This window comes from Simochromis diagramma, unplaced genomic scaffold (genome assembly GCF_900408965.1).
Source record: "Simochromis diagramma unplaced genomic scaffold, fSimDia1.1 OVJJ01000477.1, whole genome shotgun sequence".
NCBI lineage: Eukaryota > Metazoa > Chordata > Actinopteri > Cichliformes > Cichlidae > Simochromis > Simochromis diagramma.
Window position 1 is genome coordinate 543417 of NW_024387300.1, and position 20300 is coordinate 563716.

The window sequence follows — 20300 nt, forward strand, 5'->3', positions numbered from 1 at the left end:
ACAGAAAAACATGAAGGAGATTTTCCTGGTCTGGCTTTTTATAGCAGATAACCTTAAAAATATTCTACAATGTTCTGCATATAAAGTTAAAATTTCTTCAGTATTGAACAACAGAAAAAATAGGCTTTCTTGTCCGAAGTCATTTAAGTGAAAAAAAGAACAGAAAAAGACAGCAGCCGACAGCGCTGTAAACAACGGTAGACTGGTGGGTAATAAGCAAATGAATAATACAGAAAACAGAGATTGGAGACGGGAACCTGTTCTTGAAGTACAGAGAGAGATAGAGAGAGAGCTAGCTGTGCATGGAGTGTGATTTTAATAGTCGTGGAAGCAAAACAGCAAAACAGTTGGTCGCACAGGTGCAACCAAATACTTTTTTTTAGTCGCACCACTGAAAAATTTGGTCGCACTCTAGAGCCCTGCCTTAGGGGCACTTTGGACAGAGTCGGTACTTCCACATCTGGTTTTCTTTCTACATGGTCAGAAAAGGGAGTTGGTTGTTTTTTTAGGCGAGATCACTCACAATACTAATTCATTTCAAATGCCATGGTAGTTATTCCACAACAGTCTTTGATTATTTTCTGCTTTTAAAGCCTAAATGGAGAATATTAACTTTTTGAATTAGTTTATTGTCATTATACAGTTTTAATCATTCTCACAGGTTATTCTAGCCCCAAAATGAATATCTCTTTGGAGGCTATTGTTAAAGCCACTGAAGTAAATGTCTTAGCGATTTACCAAGTGCTCAGATCATTTAGTGGAGTGCTGTTGTTAATGTGTGTAGCCAGTGACTGTACTTAATGGTTAGTGTTACTCTCTGAGTATGCAATTCTGGCATTTATATATTTTCACTTAAACTTGATTTTATTTTATTTTTAATGGGGACCAGTGTACCACTATAACTCTGTATCAAGATGGTACCTTATACATTGTTGCAGAAAGACTTGCAGTGTTAAGCCTTTATTATACACTGTTGCAGGCACAGATATGGACACCAAAAGACGTGACCATTAAGTAGTCCTTTCTATTATATCTCACACAAACAGAACATGTCTTATGAAGGCATTATAGAATATGTGAAAACAGCCTTCGGACTTGATCACTTTCCTGAGTTTATGGGCTCAGTCACTCATTTTGGATCATAATGAGTAAAACACTGAGTCTGATTGACCCTAGATTATCCAAGCCACATTGGCTAATGACTTGATTGACAAACCAGTATGCATGTGGGTTTCACTATCAGATCCACTATCAGATCACACCTGACTTTAAAACACTAAGATGGTAATATCAAAGCCTCATAATGTTACTTCACAAAGCAGCTGTCGTAGCTACATCCATTGTCTAGATCAGAATCCACCCTTTAAAGTAAAACTGAAATAAACTAAAAGACGAACCGAGACTGAACTCTTACAAACAATGTGGCAGAGAGGCGAACACAGGAGGCACATGAAAAAGAAAAGCTCTTGGCAAAGCAACATAGGACAACAATAGAAATCATGGATCAATATTCAACAACCCAAAGGAAGAAGATTTAAGTTATAACATGTAGTGAGTTAATCTGACAGTAGAAAATACACACTGTGATGCTACATTAAACGTTTGATGTACAAATTTGGTTTAAATCAGGTGGGGAGTGCAAATAGCCAGCACATTGCAATATGAGTCATGAATTAGAGATTTAGAAACAATGCACTGTGTTACATTGTTACAAAAACCCAGAACATCAGGCAGGGGCTCCTAAATGAATAAATAAAGGGTTTGTAATCATTAGAGTGACAATTTGGCCGTCAAGGTTAAAACAGGACATGTAAAGCACACCAAAACCATTTTCTGTTTCTTTCAGCTGTCCATTGGCAGAGAGATTTGGCAGCTGAAATTTTAAACTTTGTTTTGTTACCCCCCCCCTAAATGTTTTCCTCTAAAACTTCGGCTTAGGCTTGGTGTACAGTTTAAATTTGCTATATACTATTCATAAAATATATATTAATACTACAGCAGTTAGCCTAAAGGGAAAAAAATCTACATGATCTGGTTCCTGATGTCTGTCTGCATAGCTTGATGTTTGGGCTATTCCTGCTTCTCTGTTCTGTCACTTCCACCTTTGCACAATCCTCTCATTCTCAATTTTCTTATAGCCAGTTATTACACTATTCAGACCGTTTTCTGTGGAACTCTCAGTTTTACATCTCTTCCTGGAGGTACAGAGCCTTACTCAAAGTCTCTGTGAGCCATCTGTTAAGTGTAATCATAACCACCAGTATTTAGACTCTGGAGCCCTGTCCTATTTCTTACCTTGATACACTTACACCATGCTGCTCAGTTGCTTCAGACTGTAAACAGCCAAAATACTTCTATTGCATAAACTCTTGTACAATCACTAATGTTCCTTACTTTCACAGAGTTCTCCAAATAATTCTTTTTTTTTAATTTTCCAGAAAATTTGAGTAGCTAAATCTAAAATACATTCATATGTCTTAGTAATAGTAGTATCCCGATTGTCAGATTGACATTATTCATTGACATTTTAGTAAATTCATTATTAAATTATTAACAGTCAAAATAATCTGATTGTGTTAATATTGACACAAGAAGCTACTGTTGGTTTACTGATGTGGAAAACTGTGGGTTTGCAAAGTGTAAAAATGATGAATTATAGTAGCTAAATTGTTTTTCATGCAATGAACCGCTATTGCAAATGAAAATGCTAGTGAAAACTGTTGGGAAATATAGGTACTTTCTTTACACATTAAATTTATGCAAACTCATTACATGAAGGTTTTATGCCTTAATCTGTATCACAATGCAATGATAATAAAGGGCAGATATTGTGGTACATGTATCAAAGGTTCCTTTTTTGTAATATCAGTAGTACTGTCACAGCAGCAGCAATGTACATGCTTTTTATTGAACCATGAAACACTGGACAGTTATAGCAGGGGGTAGTTGTAGCCAGATAGGAATAATCTCGAGATATTGTAAAGACAGTGTAAGGGATATACAGGAAATATGTTTTAACTGACACTAAGTTAGTGTAATTTTCCTTCAGCTGTCGTCAGAAATGATTAAACCTTCGTCAGGCTAATCCAGACAGTTATTGTTTACTTGTATATGCTTTTTGAATTCTCATTGATCTTTTTTACCCTTGTGTTTTGAGCCATAAGTGCCCATGAGAGCTTAAAGTGCATATTTATCAGTTAATTGTAGCAAACTTGGTTAGTAGGCTTTATCTATGAACTGTAAAACTGCAAAACACATAGTTCCACATCTGCTAATTAGTAACAGACTAAATAAAAGTTAGAAATTCACTCATAAAAATTGCAGGACAACCTTCTTGGATGGCCGATGCCAAATAGTAGGCCTTAATAATCACCACATACTTTCCTTAGAAATGCTCCAAAAGGCACAGACAGCCCAAACATAGTCAAGTGGTCAAGTTGAGTGACTTGAATTAGCAGAGGTGAAGCCTATCAGCTTCCCGCTGCAGCTTACTTTAGCCCTGGAGGGTGCCGCTTTACAAAAATCCCAATCCACAAATCTAAGAAAACACAGCAACAAAATTCAAATCTTTACCTCACCACCTTACTGTGTGTGTGTGTGTGTGTGTGTGTTTAACTAATCTCTGCAAATGTTCAACAAAATATTACGCTAAGGCTGTGGGTAACTTGTTAATCATGTGCACATCTCTTAGGATCTGTCTTTGTTTGTTTTGTTTTGTTTTGTTTTATTATGTCAGCCCTGTATGAATGCATTATTATGATGAAGAAAAATCACATTGTTTGACAATGAAAAAAAACTGTGACACAAACCTAGAAACCAGAGACTTTGTTTGCCTTGTTGCCATAGGGCCTATTATGCTGAAATGTGCAAAGGTGTGCATCAATAAGATGTTCATGCATGGTGAGCATAATGATGCTCTTTACATCAATCTGTCACACAGACCATTGATCCTACTAGAATTATGGAGTCTCTGATGGAAGTAATTACTGACAGCATGAAAAAACAAAGGTCTTTCTGCTATGGATACTTTCTGCTAATAGAACACAAATCGCAACTAATAATACTGAGTAAGAAGAACCAGCCATTCATCTATTGTGTCATCCTGTAATGCTTTTATTGCTACATATGAAGGGTTCCATCCTGCCTATGGAGTGCAGTTACACACGCCAAGTTGAATAAAAGCACTGCATTCATTAGTACCAACCAGTCCTTAGTCTCTTTGTGGCAGTTCATTACTTGGAGGGTCATTAACGAATTTACATTAACAACATGCTGTTTTCTTTCAAAATAGCATATGCTTAGTCTAAGTTAATGTGTTCATGGACAATAGTTGTGATGCAGAAGCCGGTGGGTGTGGTGGGGGTTATGGGGGTCCGATGTTTGCTTCATCACTGCTTTGGCAGCCAATCTTCCAGCACTAGCCAAGAGCTGTGTTTTATTATGAATGAGTGGCGGGGTGTCTTTTTGCATAGCTCTTTTAATTGACACAGGAGCAAGGAGCTTTGATGTATGAGACGTGGTGGTGGAGAGACTGAATCCTCATTACTGCTCTCTTTTAAACTCTGCCACCCTCTCCATGCCTCCCTCGCTTGGAGAAATGCAGACTGTCTCTGCTGTTCCCCTCACTTGCCTGATGAGCTCTCCCTGCAGAGTGTGGGTAGAGAGGAGGGCTGAGGACGACACCAAATGAAATGCCTTTTCACTTTCCCATAGTGGGGAAATCCTGAATCCTGTAGTACCTGCAGAATCTCAATGTTCTAATGAAGGAACTTCTAAAACAAAGCTACAGGAGTAACAACAGGACATACAATATTTTACTGTATGGAATGGCACAAACGTGACACATTGGAACATTCATGTTACATACATTTTTTTTTTGTATGAGTATGCCCCATGATTCAATAGCTTACAGAGCCAACTTTAGCAGCAGTAACTTGAAGTCATTTCTCTATGACTTTATGACCCCATCATATCATTTTTGGCGAATTTTGGCCCATTCTTCTTCAAAATGTTGCTTCATTGAGCATTTGTTTATACATAGTTGTATCTGGAGTTGACAGGTGCGCCGGTGTGTCCAAAGCAAATGACTCTTTTAAGATGACGTAACAGCAAGATGCAGCCTGTTTCATTGAGTCTCCATTTCACCATGTGTTGAAATTGTGGACTTCAAACTACAAAGTAGTTTTTAAATTGTAAGAGAAAAATCAGATATATTGTCATTACGTTTAGTGTATGCCAACATGTGGCATTTGGTTAATAGGAAAAGGGGAAAGTTTTGGGAGTGATTGGAGCAAGTGAGAGAGCGAGAGCGACATTGAGAGTTTTGAAATGTGAGACATTTAGTGTGTTTGGAGTGCGTAATCAGTGTATAGCGTTGTGTTTGTTTCTGTAAAGAGATTTAAATGACTGTACAAAAAACATCCGAGGCATTGGCTGCATTGTTATATAAATAGTTGTATGTAACTTTATTGTGTTCAAAATTTGTGCATAAATTTAAAAAAATTAAAATATATATTTGCATTTCAAGTTTTGAAAATGATTTGTTAAACATGTTGGTTGGTTCGTCAGAGTAAAAGAAAAAAATCTAACCTTTTCATACTTTTATGGTTTTTGTGTGATTTCAGGTTAATTGTATTAACAAAGTATATCAAAATGTAAAAAACTAACTGTAAATTCAAGCCAAGTTTTAGCTGTCGGGTAGACAACCTCACACTCCATTATAGAATCATTTTCATACAGAGGAGTTCACGGTTGATGACTTAAATGTGTCCAGGTCCTGTGGCTGCAAAACAAACCCAAAATTACATCTCCTCAACCAACATGTTTGCCAGTTTCTATGAGATGTTTGCGCAGATATGCTGTGTTTGGTTTTCACCAAATATGGCACTCTGCATAATGGTCAAACATGTCCACTTTGGTCTTGTCTTACCAACAAGCCGTACTTGATTAATCTTTTTCTAATTGTCCTCTCGTGAACTTTAATATTTAACATACTAACTGAGACCTGTAGGGTTTGAGCTGAAGCCACATTAGCAACTTTTATAAAGGTCATCACACTTGCCGTTGAGCAGTTACTCATGTGCGTTTAATTATCAGCACCTGGCTGCTGTTTTACACTCCTAACTCCTCTTGGAGCAATAACGGTGTGCTTAGTGTTTCCACGCACTGGTTCTGTATGTTGTGTTGTCTTCTGCTAAATAAATAATGACAGAGTGAAATGTGACATGCTTTATTGTTCAGCTGAGATTGCATTTATCTCATTTTAAGACCTGGTAAGTATCACATTACTCTTTAAGAAGCCCTGAAAAACAAAACCTTCACCTTAACTGTAACACTCTTTTAGAGTGTGCTATTACCACAGTCACAGGTTAGTCACAGACTATTACTCATGTTTAAAAAAATTGAATAATATGTGTAAAGTGAAATCATAAAGGCGTCCCAACTTAGATAAGCAGAAGAGAACGAATGGCTGGATGGGTTTAGGAATTATAGGCTTTTTATAAATGTTTATACATATACATTTTCAGAGGCTCAAAATTATTGGATGAACACACATGATTTGAAATATCATATTAAAAGATAAAATCGTTTTTAATAATTGGATAAAAATCCAAATTCATTGGATGACTACATGAAACCTAGTACACATGGACATTACTAAATGCTGCATTTCCTCCCGTGAGATGTCTATCAAACCTTTATTTTCCCTTAAGTTGCTGCTTGTTTGTGGGTCTCTCTGCATTCAATTTTATATTTAATAACTACTTTTAATAAAAGCATGCTGGGCTAGGCTGAAGGATGACTGACATTGCCATTGAAGAGTATCCTGTTATTTTGCTGTAGGGAATTTGCACCTTGTTGCAAACCTGTTTTTACATTCAGGATGGTGTCTCTTGATTTTACACTTTGAAAGTGAAACACCTGCCTCCTCAAGAACATTCTTGATTTACCTTTTGACCCTACTGGGAACGATTTGCAGTGTTGTGGTGACCAGAGACTATGGATAGTGAACGACATTTGGCAGCTAGAGGTGACACAAATTGGTGATAAACTTTTCTCAACTTCCTGGCAAACAGCTTAAGCGATTACCAATGTCAGCATGGACTGAGATATTACTTGGTAGTAAATACATTTTTGCCAAGGGCTACCAAGGCAACCAGGGCCCGGAAAGTCAACAAACAACCAGCTTTCAGTTTCAAACTAATGAAGATCAAGTGAATTACTTCAAGTTGTGAATGCAACTGTATGACTCGCAGGCTTTTTCTTTACTATGTAAATGCATCTATCATCATGCACTTTTTTGATGCTGTCGGCATTTATTCTTTTTAAGAACACATCAGTTTTTGAGTTGACCAATCCAAATGTTTTCTCTTTCATGGATTTATGGTTCATGTTTTTTTTAATCTAATGATGGCTCCTCTCACTTGCACAGGCATCTCTTTTGAACTCGTATTTAAAATTACTAATGATGATGATGATGATGATGATAATAATAATGATGATAATAATAATAATAATAATAATAATACATTTTATTTGAGGGCGCCTTTCTAAAACCCAAGGTCACCTTACAAAGAGAAAACAACATCAATAAAACAGTAGATTAAAATAGATCCTAATAAATTAAAATACAGAAACCAGCAAAAGACAACTACAAACAACAAATTTAAAAAAACAAACAAAAAACCCCCACGATTGGACAGCAAGTATTAAAGCGAGTAAGCCAGGTTAAACAAGTAGGTTTTGAGTTGTGACTTAAGTAAGGGAAGGGAATCCATTTCTTAAGGCTGAGGGAAGTGAGTTCCAGAGCCGAGGAGCAGAGCGACTGAAAGCTTACCATAGTGGTAAGGCAAGCAGAAGGAACAACAAGATGAGTTGCAGATGAAGACCTGAGAGAGCGGGAAACTGTGGTGATACGAAGCAGATCACAGAGATAAGGAGGGGCAAGGTTATGAATACACTTAAACATGAGAACTAAGATTTTATCTTAGTTTATCCTGGCTTTTATGGGCAACCAGTGAGGCTGTTGAAGAATTGGGGTAATATGGTATCTTAAGAGAGTACGAGTTATGACCCGAGCTGCAGAATTCTGAAGAAGTTGAAGTTTATGGAGGGACTTATTAGGGAGACCAAATAACATACTTGCCAACCTTGAGACCTCAGAATTAGGGAGACATTCAAAAGGGCTGTTGGGGGGGAGTGGTATACATATACGTATATACACAATAAACTTGAATTTTACAATGTTTACTTATCGGGTAAATAGGTTAAATGTCACCGTTATTATTGTCCGGCTGGAAACAGCAGGGGTGTCCAAATTCACAGGCTGTGTCCACCTGAGGACCCAGCCTTCGTGGTCTAAGTGGGCCGGGTCCTCCGAAGGCCGAGTAGGCCGGAAGTGAGCGACTGTGAAATTGGACGGTCTAGCCTTCAGAATTACGTCATGAGCTCTCTTGGTGGAGTGAAACTCTGCTGTCTGCTCCTTGCGATCTAAAGTATAACCTGACGCTGGCGTAAATTCTCGACCATCTTGGACTTCTGTTTAATCAGTTCTCTGTTTGACGTTTACTCAGCTGTGTGAAAACCCTGGAGGAACCCTCCCGAGGGATTAATAAAGTTTTATTTAATCTAATTTAATCTAATAACTTTAATCTCAGCCAAACTGATTTAGTCATGAACACATAAAACAATAACATGTTTAAGTTATTTAAGTGACTTATATATCATGTTTAACCTGAGTAGCGAAAGACAGCGGGGGTTTGAAAACGATGTGCCGGGAGTTTGCTGTTCTCCCCGGCTCAGATATTTGAAGTTTACACAGCTACATTCTCGCCTGAAAATATGTTAAAAGTTTATTTTGTGACCCACAAAGAGTAATAAGAGTAATATTAAAACTAAGTAGCTGCACCAGTAGTAGCCATTGTTGGAAACTGGAATTGCCTGAGCCAATCTGGGATATGGTTTTTCAATTTTGTTGTCCGAGTGGAAAATCGGGAGAAATTCGGGAGAATGGTGGCTCCGGGAGATTTTCGGGAGGGGCACTGAAATTGTTCGTAGAGATTATGGTCGTTGAGGTATGAGTGAAGCTGGAAGGCAACAACTTTCTCAAGGATTTTCGAAATAAAGGCGAGGTTTGATATAGGGTGGAGATTATCAAAGTTATTGGGATCTGCACCAGGCTTTTTGAGAATTGGAGCGACAGAAGCAGTTTTCAGGGGTGGAGGAATAATTCCAGTGTTAAGGGAAGCGTGGATAATACTAGTTATGAGAGGAGCCAATGAGGGAAGACAAGCTTTAACTAATACAGTGGGAAGAGGGTCGAGCTGACAAGTGGATAATTTTGATTTTTGAATAAGATTTAATACATCAGCTATGGAGGGAAGAGTAAAACTTGAAAATAACTGGGAGGAAGACAGTGAGGAAAACAAAGTCTACTTCACAGTTTGTTTTCGCTGCTCTTGCGGCGACCAGCAGGTTGTCTCTGTCTGACAGTGTCAGTTTTTTAACTTATTTAATTTCATTCTTGAGTTATGTTTTTATTTTTTTGAGCATGAGGAAATCCTACAGCATCCGCTTGTGCTTTGTGGAACTTCTTTTAACGAAGATGGGGTTTTTATTTCGCATGTTTTTATTGGCAATCCTGACGGTTGTTTGGAGTCATTGCTACTGACAAACAATTACATACTCACGGGAGTTTCTTCTGGATCTTCGGTGGAAAGGCCCGTCTCTGGACTCGTTTCACCCTCCAGTGTTTTCCAGCTCTGGATTATCTGGTAACCACAGGGGCACTCTTGTTTTTAACAGAGTCAAAGCAAGGAAGCGGGGTAAGAAGGGAGGCCTACGTCAGCAATTGAGGAAGAAAATACGATACACTTTACTCCTCACTGAGGAGTAAATTGGATGAACTGCATTTGAATGTCGCACATTTACGGGACTACAGGGATACATGTCTAATGGCATTCACAGAGACTTGGCTCAGGGATTCTGACCCTGATTCTTCTCTGGAATTAAAGGGTTTCGGGTTTCCCATACATCTGGATCGAGACCCCGGAGCCACCCAGAAATCTCAAGGAGGAGGGGTGTGTTTGTATATAAATCAGAAATGGTGGAAAAACGTTACTGTTCGTAAACAAGTGTGTATGCCTGACATTGAGTTCCTCTCTGTGTCTTTGAGGCCGTTTTATCTGCTGAGGGAATTCCCACAGATTAACGTCACCGTCGTTTACATCCATCCTAAAGCGAATCCTAAGAATGCGACTGGCACCATCTCCAACGTCATCCACTCACTACAATCTCTCTCCTGAGGCCCCTAATATTGTTCTTGGGGACTTTAATCGCTGCGATGTGAAGAAAACACTGAGCAGTTTTTATCAGTATGTGAACTGTCCCACACGCTTCAATAAGACTCTGGATCTATGTTACAGTTCCATAAAAGGTGCGGCCAGACTGGTCGGTGTTTACAGAATCATGTAGAGACATTAATGAACTCACTGACGTTGTCTGCAGCTATATCTCCTTTTGCAGAGGCATGATTATCCCTTCAAAGGTTTTGCATTTTTCCCTAATAACAAACCATGGTCTTCAAAAGCTCTTATGAGGCTGATTCATGAAAGGAAAAAAGCTTTTATTGAAGGGAATATCTTGAAAGTTAGAGAAATTAGGAAGGAGATCAGATTAGAAATTAAAAAAGCCAAAATAAAATACAAGGATAAGGTAGAGGCGGAGATGGGTAGCAATAACTTAAGGATTGCCTGGGCAGGTATGAAACACATGACTGGTCACTGTTACAGTGACTGTAATAAGATAAGTCTCCCTGGTTTTAGTTCAGACTCTCAGTTAGCCAATGAGCTGAATAGATTTTATTTGAGATTCATTGATAATTATAATTTTAGGAATACACTTGATTTCTTAATAGAGAGCACCAGAGCCCCCCCCCCGCTTATTTCTTTGATGAAAGAAGGGTGGGAAATCTTTTTAAAATGAGTAAGACTAATAAAAGTCCAGGTCCTGATAGTATATGTGAGCAGGTGCTTGGAACATGCACTGAGCAATTATGCAGTATTTTTTTATTACATCTTTCTTTTATCACTTCAGCAACAGAAGGTTCCAGAGGTATGGGAAAAAATGGTAAATGGTAAATGGCCTGTATTTATATAGCGCTTTACTAGTCCCTAAGGACCCCAAAAACGTCCTTACATATCCAGTCATCCACCCATTCACACACACATTCACACACTGGAAAAATCAATTATTTCTCCAGTTGCTAAGACCACAAAACCTACATCATTAAATGATTTTAGGCCTCCTAAAGTCCTTTGAAAAACTTGTCAGGAAGGAGATCCTGCAGCAAGTAGAAAATCTTATAGACCCACTACAATTTGCATACAGGCCTCGTAGAGGTGTTGATGATGCAGTGGTCACTCTGTTGAATTTCCTTTATTGCCATCTCGATGGTGCTAAAGCTCATACTCGGCTCTTATTTATTGATTTTTCTTCAGCTTTTAATACTATCCAGCCACATCTTTTAGTTGATAAACTTCTTAACCAGTTTAAACTTGATTTAAACTGGTTGGTTGGATTTTAGACTTTTTAACTGACAGATCTCAGTGTGTGAACCGCTGTTTTTCCAAACAACTGAACTCTTCTACTGGCTCACCACAAGGTTATTGTCTCTCTCCTCTACTGTATATTTTGTACACTAAAGACTGTCGCAGTACACAGGCCAACAGGCATTTCATTAAATATGCAGATGACACAGTCATTGTAAGCCTCCTTCATGGTGAAGAGGATTCCCATGGGCCTGTTGTGGATGAGTTTGTTTCGTGGTGTGATCAGTCCTTCTTAATGATCAACACCTTGAAAACCAAGGACATGGTTATTGACTTCAGGAAGACATCCCCACATCCTGCGCTAACAGTGGTAAATGGTGCAGCCATTGAACTGGTGGACAGTTATAAGTATTTGTGGGCTGTTCTTGATAAGGCTCTGTCCTTTTAGTCACATCTTGCTTCTACAGTGAAAAAGGTTCAACAAAGACTGTACTTTTTAAGGAGTTGTGAAGTTTTAATGTTTCATCTGAAATGATGACTCTTTTTTTATAAAAGTTTTATTGAATCTGTTTTAACCTTCTGTATCATTGCCTGGTACAGTAATATGTCCTTGAATAATAAGGCCAGATTTAGCAACCTGGTTAAAGTGGCTGGTCAGATTTCAGGTCCAGCTTGTGAAATTTTCTAACAGGCAGGTGCTGAGGAAGGCAACCTCTGTCTTGTTGTGTTCAGATCATCCTCTCTTTAATGATTTTCAACTGCTTCCTTCAGGTCGTCGTTGTAAAGTGCCTGCAGTGAAGACGTAGATTGTCTTTTCTACCTACTGCTATTATCATGGTTAATAACACTAAACCATAAGTGTTGTTGCCATTGCACATCGCACTTTCTTTAATGATAAAATTTAGGTTGTTTTCTCAGGGCTTATATTATTTTTTGTGTGTATGTGATGTGTGTGTTTGTTTGTTTGTTTGTTTGTTTTTTATATTTCTGTATGGACATACTGCAAATCAATTTCCCGTTAGGGACAATAAAGTTACCATTGACCACTGACATCGACCATTGACAGTTAGATGCTCCTACCGAGTTAAGTTGGCGGATATCAGCGATTTTATCAGTGAAAAAAGATATAAGAGAGTTGCAAAAGTCAGCAGAGTTCATATGAGAGGAGAATGAGTCCGGAGGTTTTGTAATTTTACTAAACAATGAAAAGAGACCTGGAGTTACCTTCACTAGAACTGATTAAACCAGAATAGTATGCAAATTTGGCTGAAGCAATGCAATCCTTATACAACAAGATATGATTGTCATACATTTCTTGTATCGTAAGTCCGGTTTTCTTGAACAGACGTTCCAGTTGGCGTCCTTTAGCTTTGAGATGGCGCAGGTTAAGAGTAAACCATGGTGCTGAACGGGAAAATGAGACAGCTCGGTGTTTAAGTGGAGCAAATGTGTTAAGAAGGTTATGGAGGTTGACATTATAGTGAGAAACAAGTTCATCTGGGGATGAGGAGCTGTGAATAAATGGAAGGTCATAAATGGCGGATGAAAGATCAGCAGGATTAATATTACTAATTAAAGTGAAATAAAAATTCAACAATCTGATCAACTTTATATGTTATATCTACTTATGTCTGCTCATAGATCAGGTCTTCCCTGCCCATGAAACTGCTTATTAGTCAATGGTCTAATAATTTTTGAGCACTTGAACACAGCTCGAAAATCTGTCATTTCTAATCTGTAACCTGTAATTCTTAAGCTTTTAATGCAAAGTTTTGGAATTAATGCTAAAAATCTGCACTTCAGTCACATTGCAATTGTTTGACTTGAAGCATTTGATGGTGTGCAGAGGCAGAACTACAAGAACTGTGTCTTTGTCCAGCAAGTATATTTTTGTTTTGATGATGGTCTGACCATATGTAATGTTTCTGTTTACTCACCTGTGCTGTGAAAGTATTAGTGCTGCTAAATGAGACTCAATGAGACTAAATGAGATTTGGTAATTACTGTCTTTCCTTGTTAGGCTGTCCAACAGTTTGGGACAACCTTCAGTGCTGGTATCATGCTGAGGTGGGACAGGTGGTCAATATCTCGTGCGCCTCTGGCATCTGGCAGCTGTTGCCTAATAACCAAGGTAAGTCCATTTCACCTCAGATTGAATGATTAGTTTTCTTTGGTTTAATTGGCTAATTTAAATAATTGCTACTGTACCAAAATTTGACATTTTGAGGATGCTTGGCTGTGTTTTTTTAATGCTCTAAAAACAATGTTCTTATGTTAGGGATCCTAACTTGATATAAACTGCAAGGAACTGCAGCAGAACTACTCACATCAGCGTTGGTTGAGGCAGGGCAACAAAGTGATTAATAATGCTGCCAACAGTCATGGCGATCTTTTTATCCTCTTGCTTCTGTCTGTATAGTGTTTTCCTCCTTGATGTTATCTGTGTGTGTGTGTGTGTGTGAGCCAACTCAACAAAAGAATGTTGTTGTTGTTTTTTTTAGATGCCACTAAAAGGAAGATTTGAACCTAAAAACCATAATTTTGCATTTGTCCATTTTCACTTCAGAGCTCAGCAACTGACTGTGGTATATTTAGAGATCTCTGAGCACCAATGTTTTGTTTTCCCTGAGTGGTTTACAAAAACTACATTTTTCTAGACTGCACACTGTAGAGAGTAGTGCTGTCCTGACTGTTTACACGACCCTCACCTTTTCCAGAACTCTGACTCATCCAGCTGGCTGGTTTAAAGAAAACATAATAGACTCTCTCCAGTCTCTCATAACAACAAATCACTGACAGATAGATACAGACACAACTAAGAATAAAAAAAAAACCCATGCATTTCTGGATATCTGAAAGATAAACAATGACAAAGAAGATATCAGTATTTAGACATGAGATGTAAAAATAAGCCACTGAAACAAAATGTAATGTCTTTACTAAATGTCTTTTACAACCCTCGCCTAGACCTAGACACAACATAGGTGTGACTCCCCACTCCTGCTACTCCCAAGAAAATGGGACTGGACTCTCCCACACACATCACATCACCACACGTACTCTGGTTTTTCTTCATGCACACTTCCTATAATTTATAATCTCTTTCTGCTATTTGCACATTTTTTACTGTAAATTTCTAAGTTAAATCTGTAAATTTTGTATAACCTGTAAATTGTAAATACTGTAAAACCACTGTCATTTAATGGTCGGGCATTGCATTGCACAGCTACAAGCATTTCACCTCATGTCATACTGTGTATGGTTGTGTGTGTGACAAATAAAATTTGAATTTGAATTTGAAAATGTGAGCAACACACACTCAAAGCTGGTAAACAGCTGGCTCTTTACTGGGTACAGAGGAGAAAAGGGGAGTGGTGAGGTGAGTTGGAGGTTAAGAGGCCATCCGATAATCCCTGGAACTTCTCCAGTCTCCACCTGTCTCAACAGCTACCGCACACCACACACACACCTAGGAGGGAGGAGGGAAACCTGCACACACCCACACACACTCTTATGGCAGGAACCATGGAAACAGACATGGGACATGATCATGGATCGTAACAATGTCTAAACTTGCAGTTTACTTTGAAAACAGTGTACATTAGATAAGCAACTTTTCTAATGCACTCCCAGAAGCTTCTCCACATTGCTGTAAAATTCTTACAGAAGTGCAAAAGGAAGAAATCTTACAAGCAAGAGCAACTAAATTTGAATCACATTTTTTGTTATTTTACCTGTTTTCTTTTTTTCTTTTTTAGCAGAAGAATCTACTGTCTTCTGTGGAACCAGTTCCCAGTTTAGATTTAGGGGACAGAAATTTACAGGATTAGGTTTAAAATATGGTGACCCTGAACCCCCCCTAGTTACACTGCAACTGACCTAAACAACTGGGGATTTCCATGATGTACTGAGTGTGTCTTCTTCCCTCTCTGTGTTTATACACCACTTGGAATTTAATCATTATTAATCATCCTCTGGCTCTCTCCAATGTGTGTTGTCTCACTTCCTTCACCCACCAAGTGGTCACGGCAGATTCCTCCCTCCCTGAGACTGGTTCTGCTGAAGGTTTCTTCCTATTAAAAGGAGATTTTTCCTTTTCACTGTTACCAAGTGCTTGCTCACACGGGGTCGTCTGATTGCTGGAGCTTTCGCTCTGTTGTTGTAGGGTGTCCATACTATAAGAGTTGAGTTGTGGCTATATTGAATGTAATTAAAGGTATGAAACTTTCATATGAACTGATCAAATAGCTCTAAGATCACTGGCTGACTGAGTGCCTGCCCTTTTGTTGTGTCAGCTGTTTTGCTAAATTGTTGCTAAACAGAATAAGTAGTTGCAGCAGAGAACATGCACAGTAAGTGAGAGGCTGTGTGTAGAAAAGATTTACTTGACTAATTTCCAGTCTTGAATAAAACACTGCTTAAATGAAAAAAAAGAAAAAAGAAAAAATGCAGAGGAGCTTGTGAGTGAAAGCGTATACTTTGCGTGGAGGGATCAGGAGGCGGAGGTAGCTGCTGATGACCTCATAACTCGGTGTTAGTGGGTTCTCGGACCCCACTGGATTTCCTCCTCCACAGACAGTACCGATAAGTCCAGCTCTGTAACTGTGCAGGTGATCCAGGCTTTTCAGTGGGAGAATATAATGAATTGGAAAATCAAAGAGTTCACTGTATAAGCCTTCCTTCAGGAATGAGTTGGCGCTGCTCGATAGGAATAGCATTGTGAGCTCTAATGCCCTCCCTGGAGCCTTGGCCTTCAACCTCCATTCACATCCTGCCATTTGCCGCGGCTGCAGGCCTGCAGGCTCTACATGCCACTTTATACTGAGGCTAATACAGCTGGATAACGCTAAATCCACCCACGACTCAAACCCACACTCTCCTCGCTTAAGCGTCGGACAGGCATTTTCAAATAGTGAAACAGATTTTTTTTTTTTTAAGTGTAAACTTTGTATCCTCCTCTCACAAACACAAACTTGCACCATATACCTGGTGACCTTGTGTGCATCATTTATTCCATAAGGGTCACTGTGGCTGAGCTCCACTATTCTAACTCCAGGCAATGGTGGGAGAACATTGCTTTGAATTCAGCTAATTCAAATCCAGCATTTGCACCCTTCACCTGCATCATCTCCATTAATACTTACAGTTATCTAATAAAAACGTTTCTAATATTATGTTTTTGTTGTAACCTTGGATTCACAGGCAGTTAATAATGTTGACCTTAACTTAATGCAGAAATTAGCAATTGTATTAGTGTATGAAGTGTATGAGGGAATGACTAATATTATTTGTGTCACTAGATAAAGTAGAAATTCTGACTTCAAATAATAATTTGGATTATTCAGGATTTTGACTTGCTTGGCCCAGCAAGTGACAGTTTATAGAAATCAACTAAAATGTTGCTCGCTGTGCAGACTTATGGAATGGGCTATTTTTATGCCCTAAAATGACAAAATCATTAAAATACAGCTTACAAGTACAATTTTATGTTTAAAGCTTGTGTAAAGTGTAAACAAAGCAGCCAAAGTAGCCTAGGCCCATTGCAATGTATTGAAGGGAGGATTTAGGGTCACTTTAGGGCCACTTCCAACGCTAACTATATGCTTATCAAAAGCATATAGTTAGCATTGGAAGCAATGTGCCCTCTAAGCTGTGCGCGTGCGCACTGCTGGAATGGTCTCTGCACACAGAAAATCTGTGTTGCGCACAAAGAAATCTAACCTGAATTGAAATTAAAATAAATACGTTAACAATTCTGTTTTGCAGTGTTAGTCAGTGAGTGACTGGCTGCTCCTGTATGGGATTAGAACGATGCCACCTTATCCCATAGTCCAGCCAATGATGCGATTCACATTCTTATATACGCACCTAATCAACGTCGTTGACAGGTTATGACAGTGTCCTTATGTGCCAGTACCACTGTAATTTGATTATTTTAATAAACCATGTAACTTGGATGGATTCGATGCTGGCGTGACCACAGTGCACACGTCTGCTGTTGCTCACAGTGGTTCAAGGGACCGCTCAGGGAGTTTGTGTGTTCGCTCAGACACATGAAAAATTAGAGGGAACATTGGTTGGAAGTGGAAGTAATCTTGAAAGTAGTCTCACTAATCCAAACTGGGAGCTGGTTCCACAGAAGAGGTGAAAGCTGATGGCTCTGCTCCCATTCTACTTTAAATATCCTAGGAACCACAAGTAAGCCTGCAGTCTGAGGATGAAGTGCTCTATTGGAGTGATATCAGGCCATTTCCTATGGCCTGATCTAAGCGCTGTATTAAATTATTACAATCAACACACAACACTGAGATGACAATCACAGAGATGACTCCACTGTTGGGGCCATAAGATCATTTGTAACCTTCACTAATGCTTTTTTTTGTGCTGTGATGAGCTCTGAAACCTGAGTAAAACTCTTCAAATCAACCATTTTTCTGTAATTGATCAGTTAGCTGTTTTATAACTTCTCTTTAAAGAATTTTTGCGATAAAAGGAAGGTTTGAGATTGTCCAATAATTAGCTAAGACAGATGGATGGAGTGATACCTTTTTAAGGAATGGTTTTATCATTGCCTTTAGTACTTATACCATTATTAGCTTAAATGTCTTTGGCAAGTAACCCAATAATAGAGACAGGAATGCTTGGCTCAGCAGAGTTTTGACTTTGTGTCAGCCTGGCTACAGTGAAGAAGTAGCCATAGATCATATTTAATCTCTGTATAGTTAATATTTCTTTTTACATGCACTTTGTAGACCCTTTTTTAAAATCCATGGACAGTCAGTGTATATATATGTTTTTTTTACTATACTGCTTTATTGGCAATTTATATTAAACAATAAGGCAAATAATCTACCGTATTTTCTGGACTACAAAGCGCACCTGAATATTAGCCGCACAAGCTAAAATCAGGAGAAAATCCTGTTTTGTACATACATTAGCCGCACCTGACTAAAAGCCGCAGGTGTTTCAATGTTGACTTATCATATGTAAGAGAATATGCACGGGGAATATGCAAGGGAATTGTCACGAAAGAGATGGCTGTTTGGAGACACATCCCTTTTATTAATATTTTGAAAAACAAGTTAGGGGTACATATTTGCATAACTTTTTAGGTACAGTGGGGCAAAAAAGTATTTAGTCAGCCACCGATTGTGCAAGTTCCCCCACCTAAAATGATGACAGAGGTCAGTAATTTGCACCAGAGGTACACTTCAACTGTGAGAGACAGAATGTGAAAAAAAAAAATCCATGAATCCACATGGTAGGATTTGTAAAGAATTTATTCGTAAATCAGGGTGGAAAATAAGTATTTGGTCACCTCAAACAAGGAAAATCTCATACTGTTTAAATTCTATTCATGTGTACACATGGTTACAAAGACAAAAACAAAACATAAATACCTGACTCTATCCACAGAATCCCAAAAGACTGAAGGCGCTACAGAAAAGGCTGATTCTGCTCCAAAATGACTGCAAGCATAATAGTTTCTCACATGGATCAACGCGTGACATAGAATGTTATGTATGAATCCTGAATAGCTGACTTTGATTGTCAGTAGAGAAACATTGAACTGGAATTGCATGATTTATAACTGACTTACTGTGGCAAGTGACCAGGGAATCAGCTTCAAATACATATATATCTAATTCAGCAGCCTGATGTTCACAGCTCTAGAAATGTAAGTGACATATCATAACCCATCATATTTGTGGTATGGTGTTCTGCTGGGTAGAATTATATTGTGTAAACTGGTGAATCAATAAAAGCTTGGTAAATGGCAAGACAACAGTGCAATGGTTAGCACTCTCACCTCACCTTACAGCAAGAAGATCCTGAGTTTGAATCTTCTGACTAGTTAGGTAGATGCTTTCTATATGGAATTTGTAATTCCGCTTTAGCTGTGAAACACACAGCTGTTTAAATGTATTGACATTTTAAATTTCAGTTAAGGAAAAGTTGCAAAACTAGTTGCATATGCTGTCAGTTATAAATTTTAGAAAGAAAATATGAAGTGGTACAACAACTGAAATGGAAGACAAAAAAATTTCAAATGGTGAACGTGTAATTTTTAGTAGCAGCAGTAGTTATGTACTGTATCTGTGGTAATATTATCAGCGTTTACACGTGGTTGTCATGTGCCTGCATGCTGTATTTTCACACTATTAACAGGAAGATGGAGTAATCCACTGAATCTTAAGAGCTGTGGTGCAGTATCTCTTCTGATAAACTCTCAGAATATTTGTGCTCATGTGCATTCCTGTGTTTATAGGGAGGTGCTGGTGTATAAGAGTGATGGATGAATGTTTTCTTATTGTGCATCTGTGTCCCAGTTTTTAAAATGCACGTGCCGATGCACACAGCAAAGGATATAACCCTAATCCCGGTCCATTTACACTTTTTTCATTTTTGCTTTTTGGTTGGCAAATGGAAGAAAGGGGGTTGGTTGCTGGTAATTTGCACAGCGGCACTGTGCAAAAGTCTTGAGTCAAAGAACACCCCCATCCAGCTATATTGGAATTTTTTTTCCAGTTTATCAATCTAAAGTGAATTCACTGTTTGAGTTTTGCTCTTCAACTCCCAAGAATAACACCTGGCACAATAACCTTTTTGTTCACATGGACTTTTTGTGTACATGGACAATTGTTTAAATAAATAAACAAATAAAAAGAAATTTTAAATGAATTTACTGATGCATACTTTATTGCACAATTCATTATTAAAGCACAACATTCTTTATTTTCATGCATGTGG

The 20300-nt window shown here is 38.4% G+C and overlaps 1 protein-coding gene across 3 annotated transcripts in view; it reads left to right on the forward strand.

The window, feature by feature from the left end:
* Positions 1-20300, forward strand: part of ghrhrb (growth hormone releasing hormone receptor b) — a 71030-nt gene that overhangs the window by 28009 nt on the left and 22721 nt on the right. For all 3 annotated transcript variants that reach the window (XM_040004079.1, XM_040004081.1, XM_040004080.1), the window contains exon 3: positions 13570-13680. In XM_040004079.1, the coding sequence (XP_039860013.1) occupies positions 13570-13680 (111 nt within the window). The remainder of the gene's footprint in view (positions 1-13569; positions 13681-20300) is intronic.